The sequence below is a fragment of the Podarcis melisellensis genome (assembly GCF_964234715.1).
Source record: "Podarcis melisellensis genome assembly, chromosome: 5".
NCBI classification, from domain to species: Eukaryota; Metazoa; Chordata; class Lepidosauria; order Squamata; family Lacertidae; genus Podarcis; species Podarcis melisellensis.
In genome coordinates, this window is record NC_138537.1 from 15,531,240 (window position 1) to 15,557,156 (window position 25,917).

Sequence of the window (25,917 nt, forward strand, 5' to 3'; positions counted from 1 at the left end):
TGAGTCCTGGCTGCCAGTCAGAGTAGTCAGCACTAAGCCAGGTAGACCAATGGCCTGATCCAGTGTAAGGCAGCATAATATGCTGATCTCAGGCTGGTACTAATAGGAGTCCCTACTACTTAAGGCAACTCTTTCTCCAAGGGGGTGCTAATATGGGCAAGAAATCCAGGGCAGACAACAGCTAATAATTCTGAGACTTGTTTCTGGACTCAGACTCTGACTATATAATGCTTTTTCCAGGAAGAGCCTTAATGCCTGCTTTGCATGCAGGAAGTCTCAGGTTCAATCCTGGCATCTCCATCTGCCCAATCTTCAATCCTGGAGAGCTGCTGCCAGACAGTGTAGACAATACTGGCCTAGATGCACCAGTTGTGTGAGGTGACAGCTTCCTCTGTTCCTGCATTCCAATTTCCTGTCATTCCAAAGTCTGCAGAAGTGGTTCGAGGGGAAAGCAAGGAAGGGCGAAGGAGTTGCTCCTCCATACTGTGCTGGTTCCTGTCCTGTTGATCAATCCAGCAGCCAACAAGATCTTAGAGAGGCAGGACTGGTTGTGAAAAGTATGTCCAATTTTTGCAGTCACAAACATCTGGAAGAACTTTCCCACAGTGGAACAGACTCCTACGAGATGTATTAGACTTAGAGGTTTATAAGCAAACGTTGGATGGCCATCTGCCATGGATGATCTAGTTGAGATTCCTGCACTGCAGGGGGTGGGACTAGATGCCCCTCAGGGTCCCTTCCCAATTCTGTGATTCTATGATTCTATGAAAAGCTCATCCCTTTCCCACTGGCAGCTCACAGGAAAGAAGCTACTTCAATGAGCACGAGAGGAACAAGCCTCTGTGCTCGTTTCTCTCTGCCGTTTAATTCCTTTTTAGCAAGTCCATGACGTAACTCGTTCCACAGATGCGGCTTTAGCAGTGACCAGCCTTCACTGTGTCTTAGTACAAAGACCATCTGCTCCGGCCAGCTGAGGGTCAGCTGCCAGTGTCACCAGTGACTAAAATAGCCCAGCATCTCTCTCTGTCTCTCTTTCCATCTCCCACCTTCCCGTGTGCACATTCTTCCTGCACCAGGTGTGGCTGCCTTTCTGGATTCTCAAAACAAAAAAAATTCCTTCCAGTAGCACCTTAAAGACCAACTAAGTCAGTTCTTGGTATGAGCTTTCGTGTGCATGCACACTACTTCAGATACACTGAAACAGAAGTTTCCAGACCCTTCTATATAGTGAGAAGGTGGGGAGGGGTATTACTCAGAAGGGTGGTGGGAATGGGTGATTGGCAGATCACTGAAAACTTCTGTTTCAGTGTATCTGAAGAAGTGTGCATGCACATGAAAGCTCATACCAAGAACTGACTTAGTTGGTCTTTAAGGTGCTACTGGAAGGAATTTTTTTTGTTTTGACTATGGCAGACCAACACGGCTACCTATCTGTAACTGGAACTATGGAAGGCACCACATTGAGCCGCATGAAATGGAAGTTCATCAACCTCACCAAGAAACTTGCACAGGTACAGACATCACAGCTATCTGCCAATCACCCATTCCCACCACCCTTCTGAGTAATACCCCTCCCCACCTTCTCACTATATAGAAGGGTCTGGAAACTTCTGTTTCAGTGTATCTGAAGAAGTGTGCATGCACACGAAAGCTCATACCAAGAACTGACTTAGTTGGTCTTTAAGGTGCTACTGGAAGGATTTTTTTTTGTTTTGACTATGGCAGACCAACACGGCTACCTATCTGTTTCTGAATTCTGTACAAGGTTCAGCTTACCATAAGCAACGTTCAGCTCTCCTCCTGTCTAGCAGGCTGTAGTGCAGGCAATGGGTATCCCTGGGGAAAGAAGATGGGTTGGGTGGGCGGTCAGCCAGAATGCAACTAGTCTGCAGGCTATTTCGGGGCCCTTTGATATATGCCTAGGTAAGTCAAACCAATTGCACATATCCGGAGGCTCATACAAGTCAAGCTAGTAGCCAGGATGACTTTAAGTGCCACCATAGCAACAAATTGAACCTTCGCTGAATATGAATAATGCAGGAAATGTTTCCATAGATAGAGACGATTTGCGCCTGTAAACATGTTTCTCTCTCTATCTGCAATATGATTGCTGTTTTAGTTTAATTTTCCCTAATGAAGAATGTTGTTGTGGTGCAAACAACCCTTTCCTAATAATGTCTGGCATCACAGCAGTAGGTGGTAGACTTTTGATTAATGACAGTGAGAATGGGAAAAGCCAATTAGAATTCAAATAGAGATGGTTTTCTTCTCTCTTCTTGGGCTGTGGGGGGGCCATGGGCTGACAAAGTGTTTTTCTTAAGCTTTTGGGTATCATTGTACAAATTTTGTGTTTATCCACTCATAAGCCCATTTATTCCTATTTCTGCATCAATCTTTCAATTTCTTTTTTAAACTCACACCATTTTTTCATAAAACTTGTATTTTTCAGGTTTTTTTATTTAAAAAAATACATATTTGTGTATCCTGTAGTTTGCTGAGGGTACTGAGAGTTGTGAGGAGAGTGGTTTATCAATCGATCCCTCTTCCCAGGGAAGTCTGGGAATTGTAGCTCTGTGAGGGGAATAGTGGCCTCCTAACAACGGGTGGCGCTGTGGGTTAAACCACAGAGCCTAAGACTTGCCAATTAGAAGGTCGGCGGTTCGAAACCCCCCGACGGGGTGAGCTCCCATTGCTCTGTCCCAGCTCCTGCCAACCTAGCAGTTCGAAAGCACGTCAAAGTGCAAGTAGATAAATAGGTACTGCTCCGGCGGGAAGGTGAACGGCGTTTCCGTGCGCTGCTCTGGTTTGCCAGAAGTGGCTTAGTCATGCTGGCCACATGACCCGGAAGCTGTACACCGGATCCCTTGGCCAGTAATGCGAGATGAGCACCGCAACCCCAGAGTCGGCCACGACTGGACCTAATGGTCAGGGGTCCCTTTACCTTAACAACTTTTAAGCACCCTTAATAAACTACAGTTCCGAAGAATCCATGACTGTTCAAGTGGAATCCTAGTGCTTTAAATGCATGGTGCAGATGTGGCCTCACTTATTGGTCTAGTAAATGCAAATCACCACCATCAAGGAAAAGAACACTGTGGGTTGGACACCATCTTTGGAAGCAATTTGCAAAACCAGAAATGAACAAAGTTTTCTCCAGGAAAAAATAAATAAACCTGTACAGGTTTAAGCCCCTCACCAAAGTGTTTGTGCCATTTGCTGTGTTTAATGAGCAAGAAGGTAATTAGTGGATGAGTGAAAAATGTAAATTTGGCCATAGGGTGCATTATACATCTTTGAGTTTTCTATGTCCCCACAGTGGGATGCTTTTGAGCTGGAAAAAAACAGACAGAGTTTAATTATAAAGCACTCAGTTGAAACCCATCCAGATGTTTTAAATGTCACTGCTGAAGTTATGAAACTGATGTCTTTGGGTGCTCTTTGAAGCCACACAGATTAAAACTCTGAATGCACTTAAACTGAGCCAGATCACCGGCTCATTATACCTGCTGCTGTCTACGGTGCCTCTCCAATGTAGTTCCCACCAGCCCTGCCGTCTGAGATCCTTGCTTAAAAATAGCAGGTAAAAGGTAAAGGTAAAGGTACCCCTGCCCGTACGGGCCAGTCTTGACAGACTCTGGGGTTGTGCGCCCATCTCACTTAAGAGGCCAGGGGCCAGCGCTGTCCGGAGACACTTCCGGGTCACGTGGCCAGCGTGACAAAGCTGCATCTGGCGAGCCAGAGCCGCACACGGAAACGCCGTTTACCTTCCCGCTAGTAAGCGGTCCCTATTTATCTACTTGCACCCGGAGGTGCTTTCGAACTGCTAGGTTGGCAGGCGCTGGTACCGAGCAGCGGGAGCGCACCCCGCCACAGGGATTCGAACCGCCGACCTTTCGATCGGCAAGTCCTAGGCGCTGAGGCTTTAACCCACAGCGCCACCTGCGTCCCTGCAAAATAGCAGGTACCAGGGGCTAAATCTAGTGCAGACAAAGCTATGTTCCAACAGTAAGCTATGACATGTGTCCCCTGTCCTCAGAAAGCACAGTCAGTAGCACACTGGACTAGGCCTCCCACATTGGAAGTAAGAATTCGACCACTTGGCTATGAATGAAGAGCTCAACCTTGTGGCTATTGGCTGCTAGTTGGGATGGCCATCTGTCGCATCCAGGATCAAAGGCATTGTGTCACTGAATTCCAGTTGCTGGGGAACAACGGCAGGAGATGGCGACTGTGCTCCTGCCTGCCTTTGAGCTTCCCACAGGTCACTGTGGCTGGAAACAGGCCTATTCAATAGGTCTTTGTTCGGGTGGTCTTATATCCTGCTTTATAGAGCACAGTCCCCGATTTAAAGTCCAATCCTAGCCCTGTTGAAAGATAACAATATTGATGGCCATTGGTAAGAGGATATATTGGTTATATCTAGTCCTCTACAGACCCATGTGTGTGTGTTAGGAAACAAAAGAAGAAATGGCTGGTGCCTGGATTTTTTAGGAATGCAGGGCTTGTGCATAAAGAACCCTAGTAGCAGAGTTTAAATCCCATCGTTAGGTAGATGTAGTGAAGTGTAGGAATAGGCTTTTAAGCCTTATTTTAATATGCTCCAGCTACTTGAAGTGGTTGGCTCCCTTTACCTCTCCTGCACACCATACATTGAAGGAAGTTTAAAATATACTTTACTTACAGTCATGCATTGTTCTTAGCAGCAACGATAAATTCCTGGTAAATGTTCTTGGTTTAAAAGTACTATAAAGGGTGGTCTCAGACATATGTCTGGGACAGAGAGTTAAGGTGAGGGACGTCTACTTCCGTCACATGCAATGAGAGAGAGAGAGAGAGAGAGAGAGAGAGAGAGAGAGAGAGAGAGAGAGAGAGAGAGAACAGGAAATAAGAATTATTTCTTCCCTCTCAGGAGAAAAGGGATCTGACATCACTGAGTCTATTCTAGCAATTTAGAAGTCTGTGGTTCTTAACTCTTTCACATACTAACTCTGTCCTGAACTAGAGACTCTTGCCCCCTTGCTATCTATTCTGATTGGCAGTAAATTTTTTGAAGTCTTTTGTAGGACTTGAGCAGGACAATAGCACCCTCCCCTTTCCAGCAACTGGTATTCAGAAGCATACTGCCTTTAGCTGTGGAGACAGAGCATAGCCATTGTGGCTAGCAGCTACTGATAAGTCTTATCCTCCATGAATTGGCCTAATCCACTTTTCAAGCCATCCGTCGTCTCTGGCTGCTGTGGGAGTGAGTTCCACAGTTTAACTATGCAGTGCATGAATATGTACTTTCCTTTGTCTGTCCTGAGTTTTTCAACATTCAGCTTCGTTGGATGTGCACGAATTCTAGTGTAATGAGTGAGACAGAGAGAGAGAAAGTTTTCTCTAGCCACTTTCTCTATGCCATGCATAATTTTATAAACTTTGATCATGCCACCTCTTCCCCACCTTTTCTATAAACTAAAAAATCCTAAATGCTACAACCTTTAATCATGGGGTAAATATTGCTTAGGGTAAATATCTGGGGAAACTCTCTAGGTTTTAGTCAACCAACAGCAGTCAACTTAACGTCATGTTTTTGCTAACTTGGCAAAATTTCTGTATGTATTAAAAACACACATTTAGATACAAAGGAAGAAAATAGTTTCTTTTTAGCCAAAAATGAAAAAGAGACCATTGTTTCTTCCCCAGGCAGCTAGAAAGATATTGTTTCACACTACCCCTTTCCTAAACAGTGAAAAGTTCAAGGCACCATTTGCCCAGTAAATATCATTTGTGGAAGAGAACACAGAAGAAAGCTTGTTACCTTTCTAATCATCTATGTCCAAATATACAAAGTAATCATTTCTCAAGCACAAAAAGCAATGGATTGCAGAAGCAAGCACACAGACAGTGTATCTACAGCACAGTCCTATGCTTATTTACTTGTAAGTCAGGCTCATTAGCTTCATATTCCCACACAGTGTATGTGTGCATAAGTTTGCAGCCCAAGTGTAGAGCAATTAAGTGCTGAAAATCCAACTGATGTGCATAGATATGTGATCCAGGCCTTATTGTGCTGCTGACCAATTGCTCCATCCTTTTTGAATATATTCTGAACAATAGCACCAACTGGACAGGTTACAAGAGCCCTCTCAGCAGGACCCCCAAACCCAGCAGGGCTCTCTTACCACATTTTAAAGTACCGTAAGTGAAGTAATGCACATTATCATCTAATTACCACATACACATGCACACAAGACTATTAAGTCCAATGTTTAAAATTATCTAGCTTAACCACTGGTTCTGAGTGCCACCTATCTTGAGTGAGGAAGACAAGGAAAGAGAAGCCACCCTCATTGCTTCTGAGATTCCTGCATTGCAGGGGAGTTGAACTCCATGTCCCTCGGGATCCCTTCCAATTCTATGTTTCTGTGAAAATGATGCCACCACATGAACACATAACAGGTCTATCGTATGGGACTTAACAAGAACACCAGAAGCTGCCCATTACCAGGTCAGACCATTAATCCATCTAGAAATTAGTATTGCTTACACTATACACCAAATATGGCTGGTCCTCCAGCATATGCTGCTCACGTATGTATTACTGTAATCTTGGTTCCTAGGAGTGGGATAGAAATGTTTCGTGGTCCCACTTTCTTTCATTCACACAGGAATATATTTTCCTCCTCTTTCTCATAGGATCTCACAAGGCGAAACTGAAACCCAGGTTGTTAAAGCTGCAGTTTACATTCACACCGCAGTGGCTTTGAGTTGACATGGACCATCTCTGAAACTGACTACCTGTCTGCTAAAGTCTATGCTGTCAGACTTCGTTACGGGAGCTAACTGAACTCTGTGGTTTTCGTTGGCCTTTCTTTCCATCCCTTGACATCACAATGAGCGGCATCCTCTCGCACTTGGACCCCCGACGGATCCAGTGGGGTGCCACATGGTATGCCATGCACTCTCGAATCCTCCGCACCAAGCCAGTGGAATCCATGCTGGAGGGAACAGGCACCACCACATCCCATGGAACCAAACTGGCCCAAGTGCTCACTACCCTGGATCTGGTTTCACTGGGTGTTGGAAGTTGTGTTGGCACCGGGATGTACGTGGTCTCTGGCCTGGTTGCTAAGGAGATGGCCGGGCCGGGCGTCATCGTTTCCTTCATCATTGCAGCTGTAGCCTCCATTTTGTCTGGTGAGTCTTCCCAAACTGTATGCTTACTAAATGCCTATTTACTGAAGAACAGTTGTGGCTGATTCTATTTCTCATGAATTTCTAGGGGGGACTTTTTAGTTTATCTTTCATCAAGCACTGTCGTTGCTCATAATCCAGGGGTTGGGGTACCTTTTTGGCCCAGGGGGGCAGATCTTTATCCCCACCCCCACCCCTGCAAACCCACTGTGACAGGTGAACAAGTCTACCCATCTGTCAATCATCTTATATCTTGATGCCATCATGACCAGCTGATGAGCTAAGGGTTCAATCCTGCTGGATACAGGGGTCAAAGAACATGCTGTTGATGCAGCACCCAGTGGGACTGAACCCTGCCCATCAGCTGACATCACTCAGTGTCATCAGTGAGTGGACAGCTGGGGTTGGTTTGGAGAAAATGGCCCTGAGGGTCAACCTGGACCACCTGGCAGGCCAACATTGACCATGGGCCATGAGGTTCCCCACTCTTTTTCTTAAGCATTCCAGGAATACATATTTTATAAGCCATTTGTTCTTTGAAGTATGTATGTATTTATCTATTAGAAACCATTTTATGCCGCCTTCCACTTCCTGTCTCCAAGCTGTGTACAACCATATAGAAATACATGTCAAAACAGCATTAAACTACAGGAAGAAAATGCAATGGAAAACTAGGGCAGAGTTAAAAATATAATATACTGAGATCAAACACCAGCTTGGGAGCACAAATGTCTTTTTAAAATTAAAGAGGGATGGGACGACTATTGCCTTCAGGTGCTCAAACTGTCAGCCCAAAGTAATATGTAATGCTCATAAGTCATCATTTTACTTTTCAGGAAGCAGCATAATCGTCTCAGGCTATTGGGGTGGCACACATTGGTGTGCAATGCTGAATGTTCAGAATGTAAAGAAAGTAAGCTGTGCTATCTTTCCCTCTGATTAAGGACATTATTAAACTTGTTTATATTACCTGCCTTCCATTTTATGAGACCTGCTGAAACTCTCTAGATGGCACTGACTGTAAATGCCTCTCTGGGCCTAAGATGCTATTTGTTCAAGTAGAAAAAATGGCAAAATATACAAGAGCTAAGTATTATTCTTTTAATGAGTCAACACCTTTAGTAGCACCAACACCTCTGCCCCAGACTAATGCCAATGAATGATAAAACCTTTTGCATTACCAAGTGGGAAATTTTGACCATCTTACAATAAGTCCACCATGGCATCTGATTGGTTGTGACTACAGCACTCGGTAATCACTCCTAAACCTAACTGGATAGCATAATAATTATGTAAGAATTCTACCTCTATATTAAGATAGGGTGCAGTCAATTAGAACTATGCTCAATTTAAGGTTTAGCTGAACCATGACCAAGTTTTGTTGTGTTTCCACGATCCTTTTCACATATCATGAGAGTCAGCTCAACCACTATGCTGAATATGAAATCTTTGTAAACCTGGGGTCCCCACCATGGTATCCCCAGACCCCCTCTTGGGTCCTGCCTAAACCTCTTGCCCTCCCAATTTTTATTTAATTTTTTTTATTGAGGATTTTTTTGGCTTGGCGGGTCGTATGATTGGAAGGAGCTGTCTGTTTTAGGGGGCTGTTTGCTTTGTTTGTCCGGGTCCTATTTGTTTTTTTGGTGTAAACATTTCAACTTTTTTAATTAAGGGTCTGACCTTGAGCTGTTTTCCTTCTGGATTTTGTGGTTTCCAAATGTACCCTGGGCCCCAAACAAATGAGGACCACAGGAGCCAACTCCTAAGGGTCAAGGTCCCTTTGCTCCCCAAAAACATTTGAGGGAGCTGCCCCACTCAAGTTGATGGGCATTGCTATTCAAATGATGTGCGTGCACCATGTCTTGTGATCAGTAATGTGGGGCGGGGCTTTCCTGGGTCCCCCCAATATTTTATTCAAGTTGGCACCCCTGCTGAGGACCATTGTTGTAGACGTAGACTGTTTCAATGACCTAGCTTAACTGGATTTAGTCAAGTTAGAAAGCAAAGATACATACACTGTGCTTAAGATAAGGATTGCTTAGACCAGCTTTCTTTAACCTGATGCTGTCTGGGACTGATGGAAGTTGTAGTCCAATGACCTTTTGAGGACATCGCTTTAAGGAAGGCTGGCTTAAACTATCAGGGGAGTTGCATTGACATCATGAGAGCCAACAAATACATCCAGAGGGTCTCTGGCTACCAAATAAGGCTTGTGGATTACTCACCGGCTACACCGAACATATTTGTAATCCATCTCAGTCAATTAACGTAATTGGTCTAGCAATATGGTACGAACTGTACTTGTGTGGATTAATTAACATTCACTTCCGCTACCCTATAATAATGAAGATGGAAAGGAAGTTTTCAGGACCCTCTAGGACTGTCAGAATCTATTACCCATTATAGTTAAATGGCACCTCATGGTTTAGAGTTAAGCATCCTTTTGAATATCAGATGTCAGGAACAAACAAGAGGGGAAGGCTATTGAATTTGTACCCTGCCTGCAAGTTTCCCAGATGCGATTGGGATGCAACATTCTGGACCAGGTTGACTAAAAGAATGCTGGACCAGCAAGACTCTTCTGTTTACATGCCTGAAATTTGATTGCCGGTTTCAGAGTTGTCTGATTGAAATTTGATTGCAGGGTCTGGTTTTTAAAGGATCGCGATGAATAAGAAGAAGTTATCAAGTGTAAAGCAAAAGTCTCTGAATCCTGGCTTCATTGATTGAATTTAGCCAAGGGTATGAATTGGTCTATGCATGTTTTCCACGTGAGCCCGTTTACTGCTGGTGTTCGTCCTTTACAGTTCAATGATAGCAAGCAGACACAATGTTCCAACGCAAGCAGTTGAAAGGAGCCTTCTGTGCTTCCGAGGCGGGTTATTGATGCTTCAAATTTGATGTGGGTGTCAGTTAAGAAAACACTGATAAATAACAGAAGAACCTTGATTTGAATTCTGCATTGTAAATGCAACACAATGAAATATCCTGGATAAATTTAGCTTTTTAATACAAGCTTTTCTCTAATGCTTTTATCAAGGATAAAATAGTTGTTTTCATTCTACTTTCTCTTATGAGATTGGAATTTCTCATCCAAGGTCTACACCTGGCCTGGTGTAGTTTCAAGGGAAAACATTCAACTCATTGTTTCACTTAACTGTTTTTGAGGACTGGGAATGGCTAACTGGTGCCACAATGGATGGGCTAGAAGCAACTTTATCCACTCTGGTGGCACCTATCAGATTTTTATCAAGGTGGGTCAAGACAACAGTGGGCAGAAGACAACCATGGATCTGCCATTAGCTTCCTGGATGATTGGCAAGGACTTCCAACATCCACCTGATTTACTAGTAGCAACTAAAGGACAGTCCCCCGGCCCTGGCTCAAATTATACTGCTGAAATGAAGAAGGCTGTTGATAGATTTTGGCGTGGAAGGGCTGTGAGCTCCATTTAGATATGGTGCCTAAAATAAATTCTTTGGCTCAGAATTCTTTAATTCTAAGTGTATATCCTTTGCAGCAGGTTCCAGTTGCTGGATCACAGGGTCTACTAAAAAACCCCACCCAAGTATTTCCTGAGGTCTGCCCAACCCAGATTATGGGCTTATCCGCAATTAACTTTCCAGGCACAGCCCACCGCTTAAAGCTCTGTGTCCAAGCACTGTCCGAGCTCTGTGTCCCCTCTTTTGCAAAAACAAAACAAAATGAAACCCTGACCTATAAAGCTCAATAAAAGCAAATGTCAATCCGCAGAAAGCCCAAATGGATGTTTTCTCCAATTGAGCACTAAAGAGCAGGTTTTCATGGAGAAAGCTTGGGGCAAAACAAAAACAGAGACTCAGACACAGAGCTTTTAAGTATGGATAAGTATTATCCACAAAGCATAGAATCAAATAGGATGGTATTTATGTGGGTCTGGACCAAAACATCTGAACTTGCAAAGCAGAACTTCAGGAACTATAAAATTTAAGAAGGTAAAAGCCTGTTCAGGAGGAAAAAAATGACATAAATCCATGCCTATAAAAAAAATTAACACAACCGGGAGCTAACACTCTGACTTTACCTAGAGATGGAAAATGCTATTGAATGAAAAGACAATGCTTTTTTAGGCATCAGAATTCTAAAGAATAAAGCTGGCCATAATAATAATTCCAGAGTCTATATTAGGTCAACCAAAATGCCATAAAATAATGAACAAGCTTTTGAATTCCCCCGAACACTTCATCAGTTTTTTTTTAAAAATGGGTAGAAAAGGGGAGAAAAGGCAGCTGGTGTTTGTCAAGCCGTACATGTCTCAATTTGGCACATTTCAAGAGGCAGAGTGGGAGGAGCTAGCAGACATTCAAATAAGGCACTTTAAGTTTCAGATGTTTGCAGGTTTCATGTTGCCCAGTGGCCTCCTGGCAAGAAGAAATACATAATGGCTGCACACCCATCTCTGTAAATATAACAGCCAGCTGTCATTGATCCAAAGTTACTAATATGTTTTCTGACGGGCGTTTGTTCTTTTGAGACAGAGATAAAAATAAACCTCTGTGCTATCATAGCAGCTGGACTGCAAAATGTGAGGCACCACCCAAACTGCTGCTGAGAAGGGACGACAGCACACCTTGTCCGATCACAGTTTCAGGTAGAGCTCACACGACTCAGGTGGTGTTCTTAGCCAGTTGAAAGCGTTTCGGTTACAATACAAATTGGAACAAATGGATGCAACGAAGGAGGTCTGTGACTTTTACATGTTAACACGTACCAAGAAGGATTTCTGGGGTACCTGGTGGTTTGTTAAGAGAGCTGGGAATTGTAACCCTGTGAGGGATCTCCTAAGAATTCTCAGGACCCTTAAAACAGGGTTCTTTAGGAGTAGACCTGACTGTTATAGTGGCATAAGAGTGCTTTAGACACACGGGCCGCATGTGAACTCATAGAAAGCCATCAACTACCTGATCCTATAACCTTGGTAGCTTTCCATTAAGATATTACTTGGGTACAAACAACACAGCTACACACTATAAGCAAGAGTAACACACAAAACTGCCAATATTGTATCTCTACCACAGGGGTTATGTTTTAAAAATTTAAGATTATAGCAAGTTTGCTGTGTTGGTTATTCTTTTTCTTCTTTCATCTTGATTTGCTTTCATTCCACTGAAGAAAAACATTTTCCCAAGCACTGAGATATATTTTTATAGTCTCCTCGGCCATTTCCCCCTTTTTGATCATTCCTGAGTTTTGTTATTTATAACAGCAATGCATTCTTGGAAAGCAAAAGTGAGGCTGAGCTAGGAAATCACAAAGCACATGAAACTGAATCTTTCTCTTCACCTTCTGCTTAACCTTTTAGCTGCGGTTCTCATAAGCATCTGGGATATAAACAAAACCTTGGGATGGGTTCTCATGTTACTATTTTCAAGAGCCAGCTCTCTTTTCACTGAGCTAGCCTGAGTGATCATATCTCAGCTTCATAAACTGAGATAAGAATGAGCCTTTTCCCAGGACACATAGCCTCTTCTCCTGCTTGAATGTGAGCCGCGATAAAGACCTCCACTAGTGTAACTGGTGCATTGCTTCACAATGTCCACACCACAATCAAGGTTTACGCAGAATAAAGTTGAATAGATGTCAAGAACAATTCTTTCCAGGTAAAAATTATGCATAAACGTATAGGCAAGATTCAGACCCTCCAAATGTCCCTATTTTCCAGGATGTCCCTGATTTAGAGAAGCTGTCTTGGTTTCTGATCTGATCTCAGAATGTCCCACTTTTCCTTAGGATGTCCCTATTTTCATTGGAGAAATGTTGGATGGTATGGAGTTATCTAACCCCTGAGCCATCTGAAGGCAATCCTGTATAGGGAAGGGGTGTATATATATATATATATATATATATATATATATATATATATATATATATATAAATATATAATGTTTTATTATGGTTTTGTATATGTTGGAAGCTGATCGCCGAAGAATTGATGCTTTTGAATTATGGTGCTGGAGGAGACTCTTGAGAGTCCCATGGACTGCAAGAAAATCAAACCTATCCATTCTTAAGGAAATCAGCCCTGAGTGCTCACTGGAAGGACAGATCGTGAAGCTGAGGCTCCAATACTTTGGCCACCTCATGAGAAGAGAAGACTCCCTGGAAAAGACCCTGATGTTGGGAAAGATGGAGGGCACAAGGAGAAGGGGATGACAGAGGACAAGATGGTTGGATAGTGTTCTCGAAGCTACCAGCATGAGTTTGACCAAACTGCGGGAGGCAGTGGAGGACAGGAGTGCCTGGCGTGCTCTGGTCCATGGGGTCACAAAGAGTCGGACATGACTAAAAGACTAAACAACAACAACATATGTTGGAAACTGCCCAGAGTGCTGGGGCAACCCAATAAGATAAAATTATCTTTATGGAATGGGATGTCCCTATTTTCATCGGAGAAATGTCAGAGGGTATGCAGGTTTCTGGGTTGTGGCTGGTGGTGGCCCAGAAATATTTGGCTAGCTGAAGTGGAGACCAAATAGCGCTCCCTCCCCCCTGCTTTAAAAAGTCTTCCTGCATCATAGGGACACTGCCTTTCCTGATATCATCTATTTGCTCCTTCCACACCCCAGGGTTGTCTGAAGCAGGTCCTTTCACCTTCATTTGCTCCCATCTGATTCCAACATTCCCAGGGTCTTTGGTAAAGGCTTGTCCCTGGTTGTTTACTAGAACTCAGCTCCTGAGTCTGGACCTGCTGCCACTAACTCATGACCTTGCAGGGGCAACTGCCGAAAAAGGAAGACTTATATCAATCATAGGCTGAGTGCGTTCGAGCTGTTAAGCAAAACATACACGCAAGGACTGGAAAATATTTGCCACAGTAGTTCATGCATTGGTTACTTCAAGACTGGATTACTACAATGTGCCTCACACATGCACACTTGACCACTTTGATCAGCAGAATTGGCATTGCTGCAGGCGCTAAATAATAACTATCCCCCGACCTGGCCACAGTGATGGGCTGCATCAATAGGAGTATAGCATCTAGATCAAGAGAAGTAATAGTGCCACTGTATTCTGCTCTGGTCAGACCTCACCTGGAGTACTGTGTCCAGTTCTGGGCACCACAGTTCAAGAAGGACACTGACAAACTGGAACGTGTCCAGAGGAGGGCAACCAAAATGGTCAAAGGCCTGGAAACGATGCCTTATGAGGAACGGCTAAGGGAGCTGGGCATGTTTAGCCTGGAGAAGAGGAGGTTAAGGGGTGATATGATAGCCATATTCAAATATATAAAAGGATGTCACATAGAGGAGGGAGAAAGGTTGTTTTCTGCTGCTCCAGAGAAGCGGACATGGAGCAATGGTTCCAAACTACAAGAAAGAAGATTCCACCTAAACATTAGGAAGAACTTCCTGACAGTAAGAGCTGTTCGACAGTGGAATTTGCTGCCAAGGAGTGTGGTGGAGTCTCCTTCTTTGGAGGTCTTTAAGCAGAGGCTTGACAACCATATGTCAGGAGTGCTCTGATGGTGTTTCCTGCTTGGCAGGGGGTTGGACTCGATGGCCCTTGTGGTCTCTTCCAACTCTATGATTCTATGATTCTATGATCCATGCGACAGTCACCTCCAGGCTTGACTACTGTAATTCACTCTACGTGGGGCTGCCCTTGAAGCTGCCCCAGAAACTCCAGCAGGTGCAGAATGCTGCAGTGAGGCTCCTCGCGGGGTCTCTGCCATGGGAGCATATTCACCCAGTGCTTTTCCAGCTGCACGGGCTCCCGGTGGAGTACAGGGTCAGATTTAAGGTGCTGGTTTTGACCTTTAAAGCCCTTCATGGCCTAGGACCCTCATACCTACGGGACCATCTCTCCCGGTATGCCCTACCTCAAGGTCCATAAATAGCAACACCCTAGTGGTCCCGGGCCCTAAGGAAGTTAGATTAGCTTCAACCAGAGTCAGGACCTTTTCAACTCTGGCTCCGGCCTAGTGAAACGCTCATGAGACCAGGGCCCTGCAGGATCTGATTTCTTTTTTTTTAATAAATATTTATTGGAGTTTTTAATAAAAGAAATACAGAAATAAGAAACAGCATTACTTTGTTTTTACAAAATTTCATAACATCTTTAGACTTCCTCACATCCCCCGCTCCCACTTACATCATTAATGAGTTTTTATCAAGCAAATTATCATCTTATTTTCAATTTTATAACCACTTATTTAAATACAATATATTAGTTCTCCTACAAATTTTGTTTCTCTTAATCTCTCTTATCGTCAAATTCTAATCCAATTTAGTGATGGCCAATTATTTATAACCAAGCATCCTTCTTAATATTCCACTAAATCACAATATTTCTGTAGATAAATCTTGAATTTCTTCCAATCTTCTTCGATCCTTTCTTCTCCCAGGTCTCGGATTCTGCCAGTCATCTCCGCCAGTTGCATATAGTCCATCAGTTGCATCTGCCATTCTTCCAGTGTGGGTAGATCTTGAGTTTTCCAGTTCTTAGCGAGTAGTATCCTTGCTGCTGTTGTTGCATACATAAAGAATGTTCTATCCTTCTTTAACACCTTCTGGTCGACAATACCCAGAAGAAAGGCCTCTGGTTTCTTAGTGAAGGTATACTTAAACACCTTTTTCAACTCATTGTATATCATTTCCCAGAAGACCTTCACTTTAGGGCAGGTCAACCAGAGGTGAAAGAATGTTCCTTCATTTTCTTTACATTTCCAACATTTGTTATCAGACAAATGGTATATTTTGGCAAGTTTAACTGGGGTCATGTACCATCTGTATATCATTTTCATTACATTTTCCTTCAAAGCATTACATGCAGTAAAGTTCAGCCCAGTGGTCCACAACCTTTCCCAGTCTTCAAACATAATGTTATGCCCAATATCCTGTGCCCATTTTATCATAGCCGACTTAACCATTTCGTCTTGTGTATTCCATTTCAACAGCAAGTTATACATTCTTGAAAGTACCTTAGTCTTAGGTTCTAACAATTCTGTTTCCAACTTCGATTTCTCCACCTGGAACCCTAACTTTTTATCACTTTTTAAAATTTCTTTAATCTGAGCGTAGTGTAACCAGTCTCGCACTTTATCCTTCATTTTCTCCATACTCTGCAATTTCCAATTATCTCCGTCTTTTTCTAGCAGTTCCCAATATTTTGGCCAGTAGGCTTCCATATTGGGTCTTTTTCGGGCCTTAGCTTCCAAAGGTGAGAGCCACCTTGGAGTTTTATTTTCCAATAAGTCTTTATATTTTGTCCAGACATTAAACACTGCTTTTCTGACAATATGGTTCTTAAAGGCCTTATTGATCTTAACCTTATCATACCACAAGTATGCATGCCAACCAAAAGCATTGTTATAACCTTCCAGATCCAACACGTCAGTGTCTTCGAGAAGTAGCCAGTCTTTTAGCCAGCAGAAAGCTGCAGCTTCATAGTACAACCTTAAGTCTGGCAGGGCAAAGCCCCCTCTTTCTTTCGCATCTGTTAATATCTTAAACTTAATTCTGGGCTTTTTGCCCTGCCAGACAAATTTGGAAATATCTCTCTGCCACCTCCGGAAACACTCCGTTTTGTCCACAATTTGCAATGTTTGGAACAGAAACAACATTCTTGGCAATACATTCATCTTAATGGCAGCAATTCGGCCCAACAAAGAAAGCTTCAATTTTGCCCAGCTATCCAAGTCTCTCTTAATTTCAGACCAACATTTTTCATAATTATCCTTAAATAGACTCAGATTTTTTGCTGTTATGTTAACCCCTAGGTACTTTACCTTTTTCACCAATGATAATTCTGTTTCTCTCTGAAACCGTTCTGACTCTGTGTCTGTCAGGATCTAATTTCTTTCCACAGGGCCTGTAAGACAGAGTTGTTCCGCCTGGCCTTTGGCTTGGAGCCAATTTGATTCCCTACCCCTCTTTCTTTTCTTTTTCCTTTCTCCTCCTGTGATGAGGCTGCATTTTAATATTTTAATGTTTCAATATTTTAATATTGTATTTTCATCTTGTTTTTAAGTTGTATTCATTAAACTTGTTTTTATTATTGCTTGTTAGCCGCCCTGAGCCCGGCCTTGGCTGGGGAGGGCGGGGTATAAATTATTATTATTATTATTAATTATTATTATTATTATTATTATTATTATTATTATTATTATTATCATCATCTGTAAGAACCCATTTTTTGGTGTGGCAGCACCTGTCCTTTGGAACTCCCTGCCAATTGAGATAAAGCAGTCACCTTCACCGCCCTCTTTTTGGTGCCTGCTAAAACTTATTCCCGCTTAGAAAAGCCTGCCCAGATGCTTAGGAAAGTGAGGTAATGTTAAACTGCTTTAGTAATTCAACTCATGTATGTTGTAAAGCAGGGTTGAGAATTTTTCTTGATTTTATTGTTTTGTCTTTTTGTAAACTGCTTTGAGGTTTGTTTGTTTTTACAATCAAGCGGTGTATAAATTGTATGGCAAATAAGAGGCACCTATTGTCCCTCATGCAATCCTAGGCTGGATCTAGACACATCAAAGAAGTGTTTCAGTTAAACACGTTGTAAACTCGTACAGGGAAATCCTGTAGGGAAAGACGGGACTCAATAGCGCCATCTAGTGACACGGTTCTATATTGCATATGCAACGCATATAAAACACTTTATTTACCAGTCTAGCGGAGTCCCTAGCCATGTCAACTCGAAAATAAGTCCAACTGAATTCAATGGGACTTATCCCAAGGTACATGTGTGTATAGAATAGCAGTCTCCGACATATTCACCATGGAAAAAGTACCATTAAATTCAGTAGATCTTGCTTCGGAGTCGACATGGCTAGGACTGCATTGCTATGGAACTGAAGAAAAGGGGATTTTATTATTAAGAAGAAGAAGCAGAAGATGCTATAAATAGGAAATTATAGCCAGTCTTATGAAAGCCCTAACTATCCAGCTGTGTTTATTTGTTCCTGAATGATACCATCAAGCATATTATCATGCCAGCAAAGTTTTTGTTACACTATTTAGGAGCTGAGACATAAAATAAATAAATATTACCCATAGATCCGTTTCCAATCATCTGCTTTGTAGGTCTATTTCATTCCACTTTATCTTATTTTTAAAATCTACAGCCATGCCAGATTGGGCAAATCTAATCCTAATTTGAAAAAATCTTGCAAAGTCATGTTAGGTCCTTTTGCTAGAAGCTCTGGTCATTTTGTAAAAAATCGGGACCAGCTCTTGGCTTCCTGCATGAATGTTTAATAGGCCAATAAACAGGAAGATGTATTCCTGTCACATAAACAAATTGATTCAGATGCAAAATAATTGGGTTTCTGGCAGATACATCTGGCCTCAAGGTATCAGGAATGCATTAGATCTGTGTTGTTTTCCTGCAGAAAATAAAGGAAACAGCACTTGTCTCCACCCAAGAGAGACCAAAACATATTTTTACTTTGCTAAAAGAAACACACTGGGTAACGAAGCTCACAAAACATTAGATTGGCTCCATTAGAGACATTATTAATGGCAGGCAGCACAATTCCACCCATCCACCTCGTTCCAACACAATTTTCCAGCACAATTTTAGAAGTTACTGGTTTATCACTAGCTAAATGACCTTAATGGCTGCTGGCTACTGGCTGCTGACATTTGTGACGCTGGTCACATAGGTAATGGTAAAGGGACCCCTGACCATTAGGTCCAGTCATGACCCACACTGGGGTTGCAGCACTTATCTTGCTTTATTGGCCAAGGGAGCCGGCGTACAGCTTCCTGGTCATGTGGCCAGCATGACTAAGCCGCTTCTGGCAAACCAGAGCAGCGCACGGAAACGCTGTTTACCTTCCCGCCAGAGCGGTACCTATTTATCTACTTGCACTTTGACGTGCTTTCAAACTGCTAGGTTAGCAGGAGCAGCGACCGAGCAATGGGAGCTCACCCTGTTGCAGGGATTCGAACCACCAACCTTCTGATCGGCAAGTCCTAGGCTCTGTGGTTTAACCCACAGCGCCACCTGCGTCCCTCTGGTAATCATAGCTGAATACTTACTAGGGTGACAGGTGTGGAAGGTGGGCATCACTGAGGATAGCCTTGTTGACTCCCTCTCTCCTTACCTCCTTCAACACTGGGTTGAAGGACACTGGGTCATTTGCCCAACTTCTCCAGCCCATTGTCGGCACCTTGCATCTTATTCTTCCCTACTTCTGCTGCATCCGCAAGGCCACTGTTAAATTGGAATCTAAGGACACATTGCCACAAGAAAGATGGAGCCAGTTTGTTTTCTCCTCCTCTGGAGGGTAGGATTCGAACCAACGGCTTCAACTTACAAGACAGGAGATTACAACCAAACATCTGGAAGAGCTTTAGGACAGTAAGAGTTGTTTGACAGTGAAACAGTCTCCCTCGGGAGGTGGTGGACTTCTTCTTCCTTGGAGGTTTTTAAGCAGAGGTTGGGTGGCCATCTGCCATGGATGCTTTAGCTGAGATTCCTGCATTGCAGCAGGTTGGACTAGATGACCCTTAGGGTCCCTTCCAACTCTACAGTTCTATGACTGTATGCCACCCAGAGGAAACCATTCAGACTATACATCTGCATGATGCCACCTGTCGTAAAGGTAAAGGGACCCCTGACCATTAGGTCCAGTCGTGACCGACTCTGGGGTTGCGGCGCTTATCTCGCTTTATTGGCCAAGGGAGCCAGGTCATGTGGCCAGCATGACTAAGCCGCTTCTGGAGAACCAGAGCAGCGCACGGAAACACTGTTTACCTTCCCGCCAGAGCGGTACCTATTTATCTACTTGCACTTTGACATGCTTTCGAACTGCTAGGTTGGCAGGAGCAGGGACCGAGCAACGGGAGCTCACCCCGTTGCAGGGATTCAAACCGCCGACCTTCCTATCGGCAAGTCCTAGGCTCTGTGGTTTAACCCACAGCACCACCCAACACCCACTGTTTATTCACCGCTGTCCTATATTTTTGTAGAAAAGCCCAGGAGGATAGCCTGCTGAAATGCAGTGGGCATGAATAAAAACTGCATTACTCTCCAGCCTCTTTGCGATGGTTTCTCCTTTGTTATCTTCCCCCGCCGAGATGCTTCCTGCTTTTCCTGTGTGTGTGTGTGTGTGTGTGGTTTTGTGCACAAATGAGCCTCTCTGGATAACCAAGGCACAGGAAATTCTGCTAATGTTCCATATGAAAATTATAACGGGAGCTCGAGTTACCTTGGCATACTAATGAGATAGCCGATCAGTTACCGCTATGCATGCCCTCCAACATTTCTCCGATGGAAATAGGAAAAGCAGGACATTTTGGGATCAAATCAGAAACTGGGATGGCTTCTGCAAATCTGGGACTGTCCCTGGAATATAGGGACACTTGGCGGGTTCTCATTATGCACATCAAACACAAACCTTGCCTGCCTGCCTGCCTGTGGGCTAAAGTTAGCCACCAGCTTTGTTATGGTTTTTCAAGTCAAAGCCTGGAATAGAATACCTGTCTTCATCAAGGCATCTGTTTCATCAATCTTTCAGGCATGTACTTATTCTCTGGTCTCTTGTGTGTGCAGCTTGCATGCATTATTAATCAGCTTTGAATAATTACTTTATATGCAAGTCAATGGTTGAGGGGTCGGCCGGCGGGGAAGGGGGAGAGGAATTCGAATTGGTTCCTCCCCCACCTCATTCTTCCTTGTTCCTGGTCTACATGGTAGAAATAAAAGTCTCAGATATCCCCTTGAAAGATTTCATTATTCAAGTGCATATGAAAGTGTGTGAAATATAGAGGGCATTCAATAAAGAGAGCACTTAATATCCTCAGCCTGCTCCGGCTTGTGCCGTTTAGCACATTCACTGGACTTAGTGGGGGAAACTGGGGCAATGTGAAAATGACCGTCGTTTGAATCATCTTCTCAAGATGCCAGGCTAGTTGCAATCTCAGAAGGACAGATAGGGGAGAAATTTGATTCAGTGTTCATTCAAAGGCAAACTTCCCAGTTTCCAAAACAATATGAGAAATGCAACCCAGCGATCTGTCAACATTTTTGCTTCACCAGATTTTGCAGCAGCAGTACTCCAGCCGAGTAATGTGTACAAAATGCATAAATTAGAGTGAAAACGTACATAAAAATGCATTGTATTGGGGAAATTTGCTTTGCAATAATGCATACATTGGGCAGAATTGCATACAAAAATGTGCCTCTTAGGAGAAATTGATCTGGATACTATCCTTCTGTTGATGCAGCCTAGAATACCATTAGCGCTTTTTTTGCTGCTGCATCCCACTGTTGACTCATGTTAAGCTTGTGGTCTACTAAGACCCCTGGATCCTTTTCACATGTACTGCTAGTAAGCTCATGGGGTTTAAATAACTTGATCAGTACTGGGGTGGAGAAATTAAATTTTAACGCAAGCCTACCTAATTCACACTTCTCAATATAATATGAAAATATATATACAAAAATCCATATGCAGGGGAAACCACTTATAAAAATAAGCAAAATCACACACAGAAATTTATATATTAGGGGAAATGCTCCGCAAAATGCAGATGAATTTTCACGAGGACTTTTTCAAAAAAAATCACAAACTGATGTATGAATTGAATTGGAAAAATGTGAAATGGAAGTAGACCAATTTCTCCATCCATTGACCGTGTATGTGTGTGCGTGCGCACGTGCCATTTGTTGCTCTGTAAATGAAGAGGCTGGGTCTGCTCATGGTAGCTTTGAATCATTCATATTCTTTACAGCATGCTAGAAGTTCTGACAGCATAACAACCAAGCGGCAGTATACACTTTAGGAATTGACTGTGAAATCAAACAGAAGGCCGGGGTGGGGGGTGGGAGGAACCAATGAATGCTCCTAGAACAGAATGGAATTGGCTAGAAATTGTATCCTTCCTACCTGCTTATCATACTCCAGAATGAAAGAGCAGAGGTGGGCATACACATTTCAATTACAGGGTATTATTGACCGCTGGGGTTAGTGTTGTTCCCATTGATCTAAGTGATGTTAATAACAGTCTGTCTCGCTATCAGAACAGAGGAGGAGGCACGGACCTGAACCAGCAACAAGTCTGCAGCTATAAACGCCAGGAGGGACTGGTTAGAAAATATGGGTTTTATTGGTGCTTTCAGTAATTCGTTTTATTTGTTTTGTTAATCAATTATTTCCCATAAAACACCCTGAAACGATTCAATGAAAACATCAACAATGAAAATATAAATGAAAGCAATTTCAAGTCCAATATGGAAACAGATTTTGTGTGTGTGTGTGTGTGTGTGTGTGTGTCTGTGTGTCTGTGTGTCTGTGTGTGTGTGTGTGTGTCTGTGTGTGTGTGTGTGTCTGTGTGTGTGTGTGTGTGTCTGTGTCTGTGTCTGTGTGTCTGTGTGTGTGTGTGTGTGTCTGTCTGTGTGTGTGTGTGTGTGTGTCTGTGTGTCTGTGTGTGTGTCTGTGTGTGTGTCTGTGTGTGTGTCTGTGTGTGTGTGTGTGTCTGTGTGTGTGTGTGTGTGTGTGTGTGTGTCTGTGTGTCTGTGTGTCTGTGTCTGTGTGTCTGTGTGTAGGCTTGTTTGAAAAGGAAGGTCTTTAATAGATAGCAAAAATATAATAGAATTGGAGAGATGGAAGGAGCCCTGAGGATCATCTATATCCAACCCCCTGCAGTACAAGAATATGCAGTTGCCCCATACAGGAATCAAACCTGCAATGTTGGCATTATCAGCACCACACTCTACCCAAGTGAGCTCTCCAGGCTGATGGAATTCACTCTTTCCTGATATCTAACAGGAGGACTTCCTAAAAGCCTGCTACACAAAAGGCCTGATTCCTGCATCATATGGAAAGGACCTCCTGACCATAAGGTGGTCTGCACAGGAGGCTCCCACCTGCAGTGCCCAGTGTTCAGTTAAGTATTTAAGCAGTGAGATGAGCTGCTGGGTTTCCTGGTCCCAAGCTGTATAGGACGGGTGGTGCTGTGGGTTAAACCACAGAGCCTAGGACTTGCCGATCAGAAGGTCGGAGGTTTGAATCCCCGTGACGGGGTGAGCTCCCATTGCTCGGTTCCTGCTCTTTTTTTTTTTTTTAATATAATTTTTATTGAATTTTCAAATTTTAATACAAAGCAAAAAAGAAAGAAGAAAGAAAGGAAAAAGAAGAAAAAGAAAAGAAAAAAAAAGAAAAATAAACACAAATAGATTCTTTCATAACCCTCTTTCATTGACTTCCCCCCACCCCCACCCATGCATCCCAATTTTCAAACTTAATTCAGCAAGTTCTTGTTTCATTTCTTAAACCTCTTCTTATTATATTTAAACTTAATTCCCTTTATTAGGCCCAACTTATTTATCCCATTTTCTTATATACCTTAAATTCTTTTTCTAAGATCGATCGAGGTTCTTATACCATAAATTTCCCCATTTTCATATTAAAATATAAATCAAAATTATAAAACCCAAAAGTCATAAACTAGTTTTAAAACTTTCTATTTTCCCCCTCCCTCCTTGTCCGGATGTCTGTCCCTTCCTAGATATCTGCCCTCTTATAAAACTCCTAGCCCGGATTCCTCACATCTGAGGCCTCTAACACCATTTGAGTCTCTCTCTGCCTGTTTTGTTGATAATCCTTCTTATTGATCTTCAAGTCTCGAGGGATGTCTAATGCAGTCTCTTCGCCTTCTCTCCAATCAATCCTAGTTGAAAAGACTTGCTGCAGGGGTTCTGCCAGATGTTCCCTTAAATCACGTTCACCAATGCCAGAAAAGAGGAGGAAGTCCCAGTTATATTTCTTCATTATTTCAGCTTCCCATCTATAGTGTCCAAAAACTTCCTCCTTTACTTTTCTCTTTTCAAAATCCATAATCCAATAAACTTCTCTGTCCCCTTGCTGCATGAAGTCCTGTTCCTGTACTTTTTGCCCTCCAGACTCCTTGTCCTCCAACTTCAAAGAAACTTTTTCCAATTCAGCTGCAGAATCTTTCAAGGTCAAATCCTCAGTTCCATCAGCAGAGTTGCTTGTTTTTGAAATCAAAGCCGTAAGCTGTTTGTCCATAGCTATCTCTTGCTCTTGTAGAATTCCCACGAGAAAAAGGGTTCTCTCTATTTCCGCTTGTAATTTTCCTTCTGCAGCCATTGTAATGTCTCTGGTTTCCCCTAGGCGGATTGCCATTTTTTTCCCTTTACCAACAGTCTATTACTTTGTTATTACTTGTTGTTACTTAATTTCCAGCCACTTCTGGTTAAATGTAACACCTTTGGATCAGAGAGATATAAAGATACAGTTCTTGTCTTGATTCCGCTGTTTGGCAGCTCAGATGACAGCTGTCAAACTCCCTTTCTTTCAGGCTAGGCTAATGCGGAACACTCCCGGATCCCGGGTGGGGGTTCCCAAAAATTTTCCCATATACACCTCTTCCTCCAGCACAACTTAAAAAGACAAAAAAAAGCTTGTTTTCACAAATCGATGGAATCTTTTATCAGTCCCAAAAGACAAAAAGAAGATCTTTTTAATCCGATCTTAGGCTTTCGCTCCTTGCTTCAGATCGTGCATGCAGGGGGGGGGGTGCGGACTTCCTTTTGACACAGCCCCCCCGTTCGCCAAATTAAAGAAGTTAATTTCTTTTAAAATCCAAATTTCGTTTTACTCACAAGGGTGTTTGTTTCAGTCCAAATGTCAGGAAGAAAGTTGACGCTCTCCGGCAATGGCTTGCGGCTTCGCTCCACCGAGGTAGCGGTCTACTCTCAGCACCGCGCCGCTCCTCAGACCTTCTCCGCAGCCTTTAAAAAGGCTCTTCGACTGTCAAGGAGGGCGCTTAAGGTGCCCACCGAGTCACCAGGTCCACAGGTATCAGCACCTGTGGTTTCTAAGGGCCCCCGCGTCGCCGGCGCGGCAAGACCCGTCCTCGATGGAGCCGATTCCCTCCGGAGCTCGGAGGGAATCCGCCATTAAACCGATCGCGTCAACCCGGAAGTCGGTTCCTGCTCCTACCAGTTCGAAAGCACATCAAAGTGCAAGTAGATAAATAGGTACCGCTCCGGCGGGAAGGTAAACGGCGTTTCCGTGTGCTGCTCTGGTTCGCCAGAAGCGGCTTAGTCATGCTGGCCACATGACCCGGAAGCTGTACGCCGGCTCCCTTGGCCAATAAAGCAAGATGAGCACCACAACCCCAGAGTCGGCCACGACTGGACCTAATGGTCAGGGGTCCCTTTACCTTTACCGACACCTGGAGCACATTTCCATGTTAGCATTTCATTGGAATAGTACATTATTGTAGTAAACAGCCCTGCTGTTGGGCAGAATGGGGCAACTGCCTCACATAGCCAGCACTGGATGTCAGTGGCTATTAACTTGCTCTTCCACCCATCTTGGACTGCAGTGTACTTCTTTGCATTCTGGCAGCCTCCAGCATTCCCTCTACCAAACCTAATTCTAGACAAGGGAGAAAGCCAACCCTGTGGTTTTATTTACCTGAATGGTGGTAACACTGTTACCAAACCTCTTTACCTGCCTCTTTACATGCTGTCCGAATCCAAGCCGTGTTTTCCTGTACCTCTCCCTCTAAACATGTAGCCTGGCCCTTATGGCTTAGCACATAGGTGAGGCACATCTTTTGGGCTAGGCAAATCATGGAAACAACTCCTAATTTGATTTGAAGAGGGTTTTTTAGGGTTCAAGGTGTGGTGGGGGGGAGGGTTGGAACTTGAGTCCAACAGCATCTGGAGAGCCACATATTCCCCAGCCATGGCCTAGGAAAGGGTTTCCCAAACTTGGATCTCCAG

General features: G+C 43.4%; 1 protein-coding gene across 1 annotated transcript in view; it reads left to right on the forward strand.

Moving 5' to 3' along the window:
• Nucleotides 1–25,917, forward strand: part of SLC7A14 (solute carrier family 7 member 14) — a 56,185-nt gene that overhangs the window by 16,486 nt on the left and 13,782 nt on the right. The window contains exon 2 of the mRNA XM_081910947.1: nucleotides 6,679–7,179. Within this exon, the coding sequence (XP_081767073.1) occupies nucleotides 6,876–7,179 (304 nt within the window). The 5' untranslated portion in view covers nucleotides 6,679–6,875. The remainder of the gene's footprint in view (nucleotides 1–6,678; nucleotides 7,180–25,917) is intronic.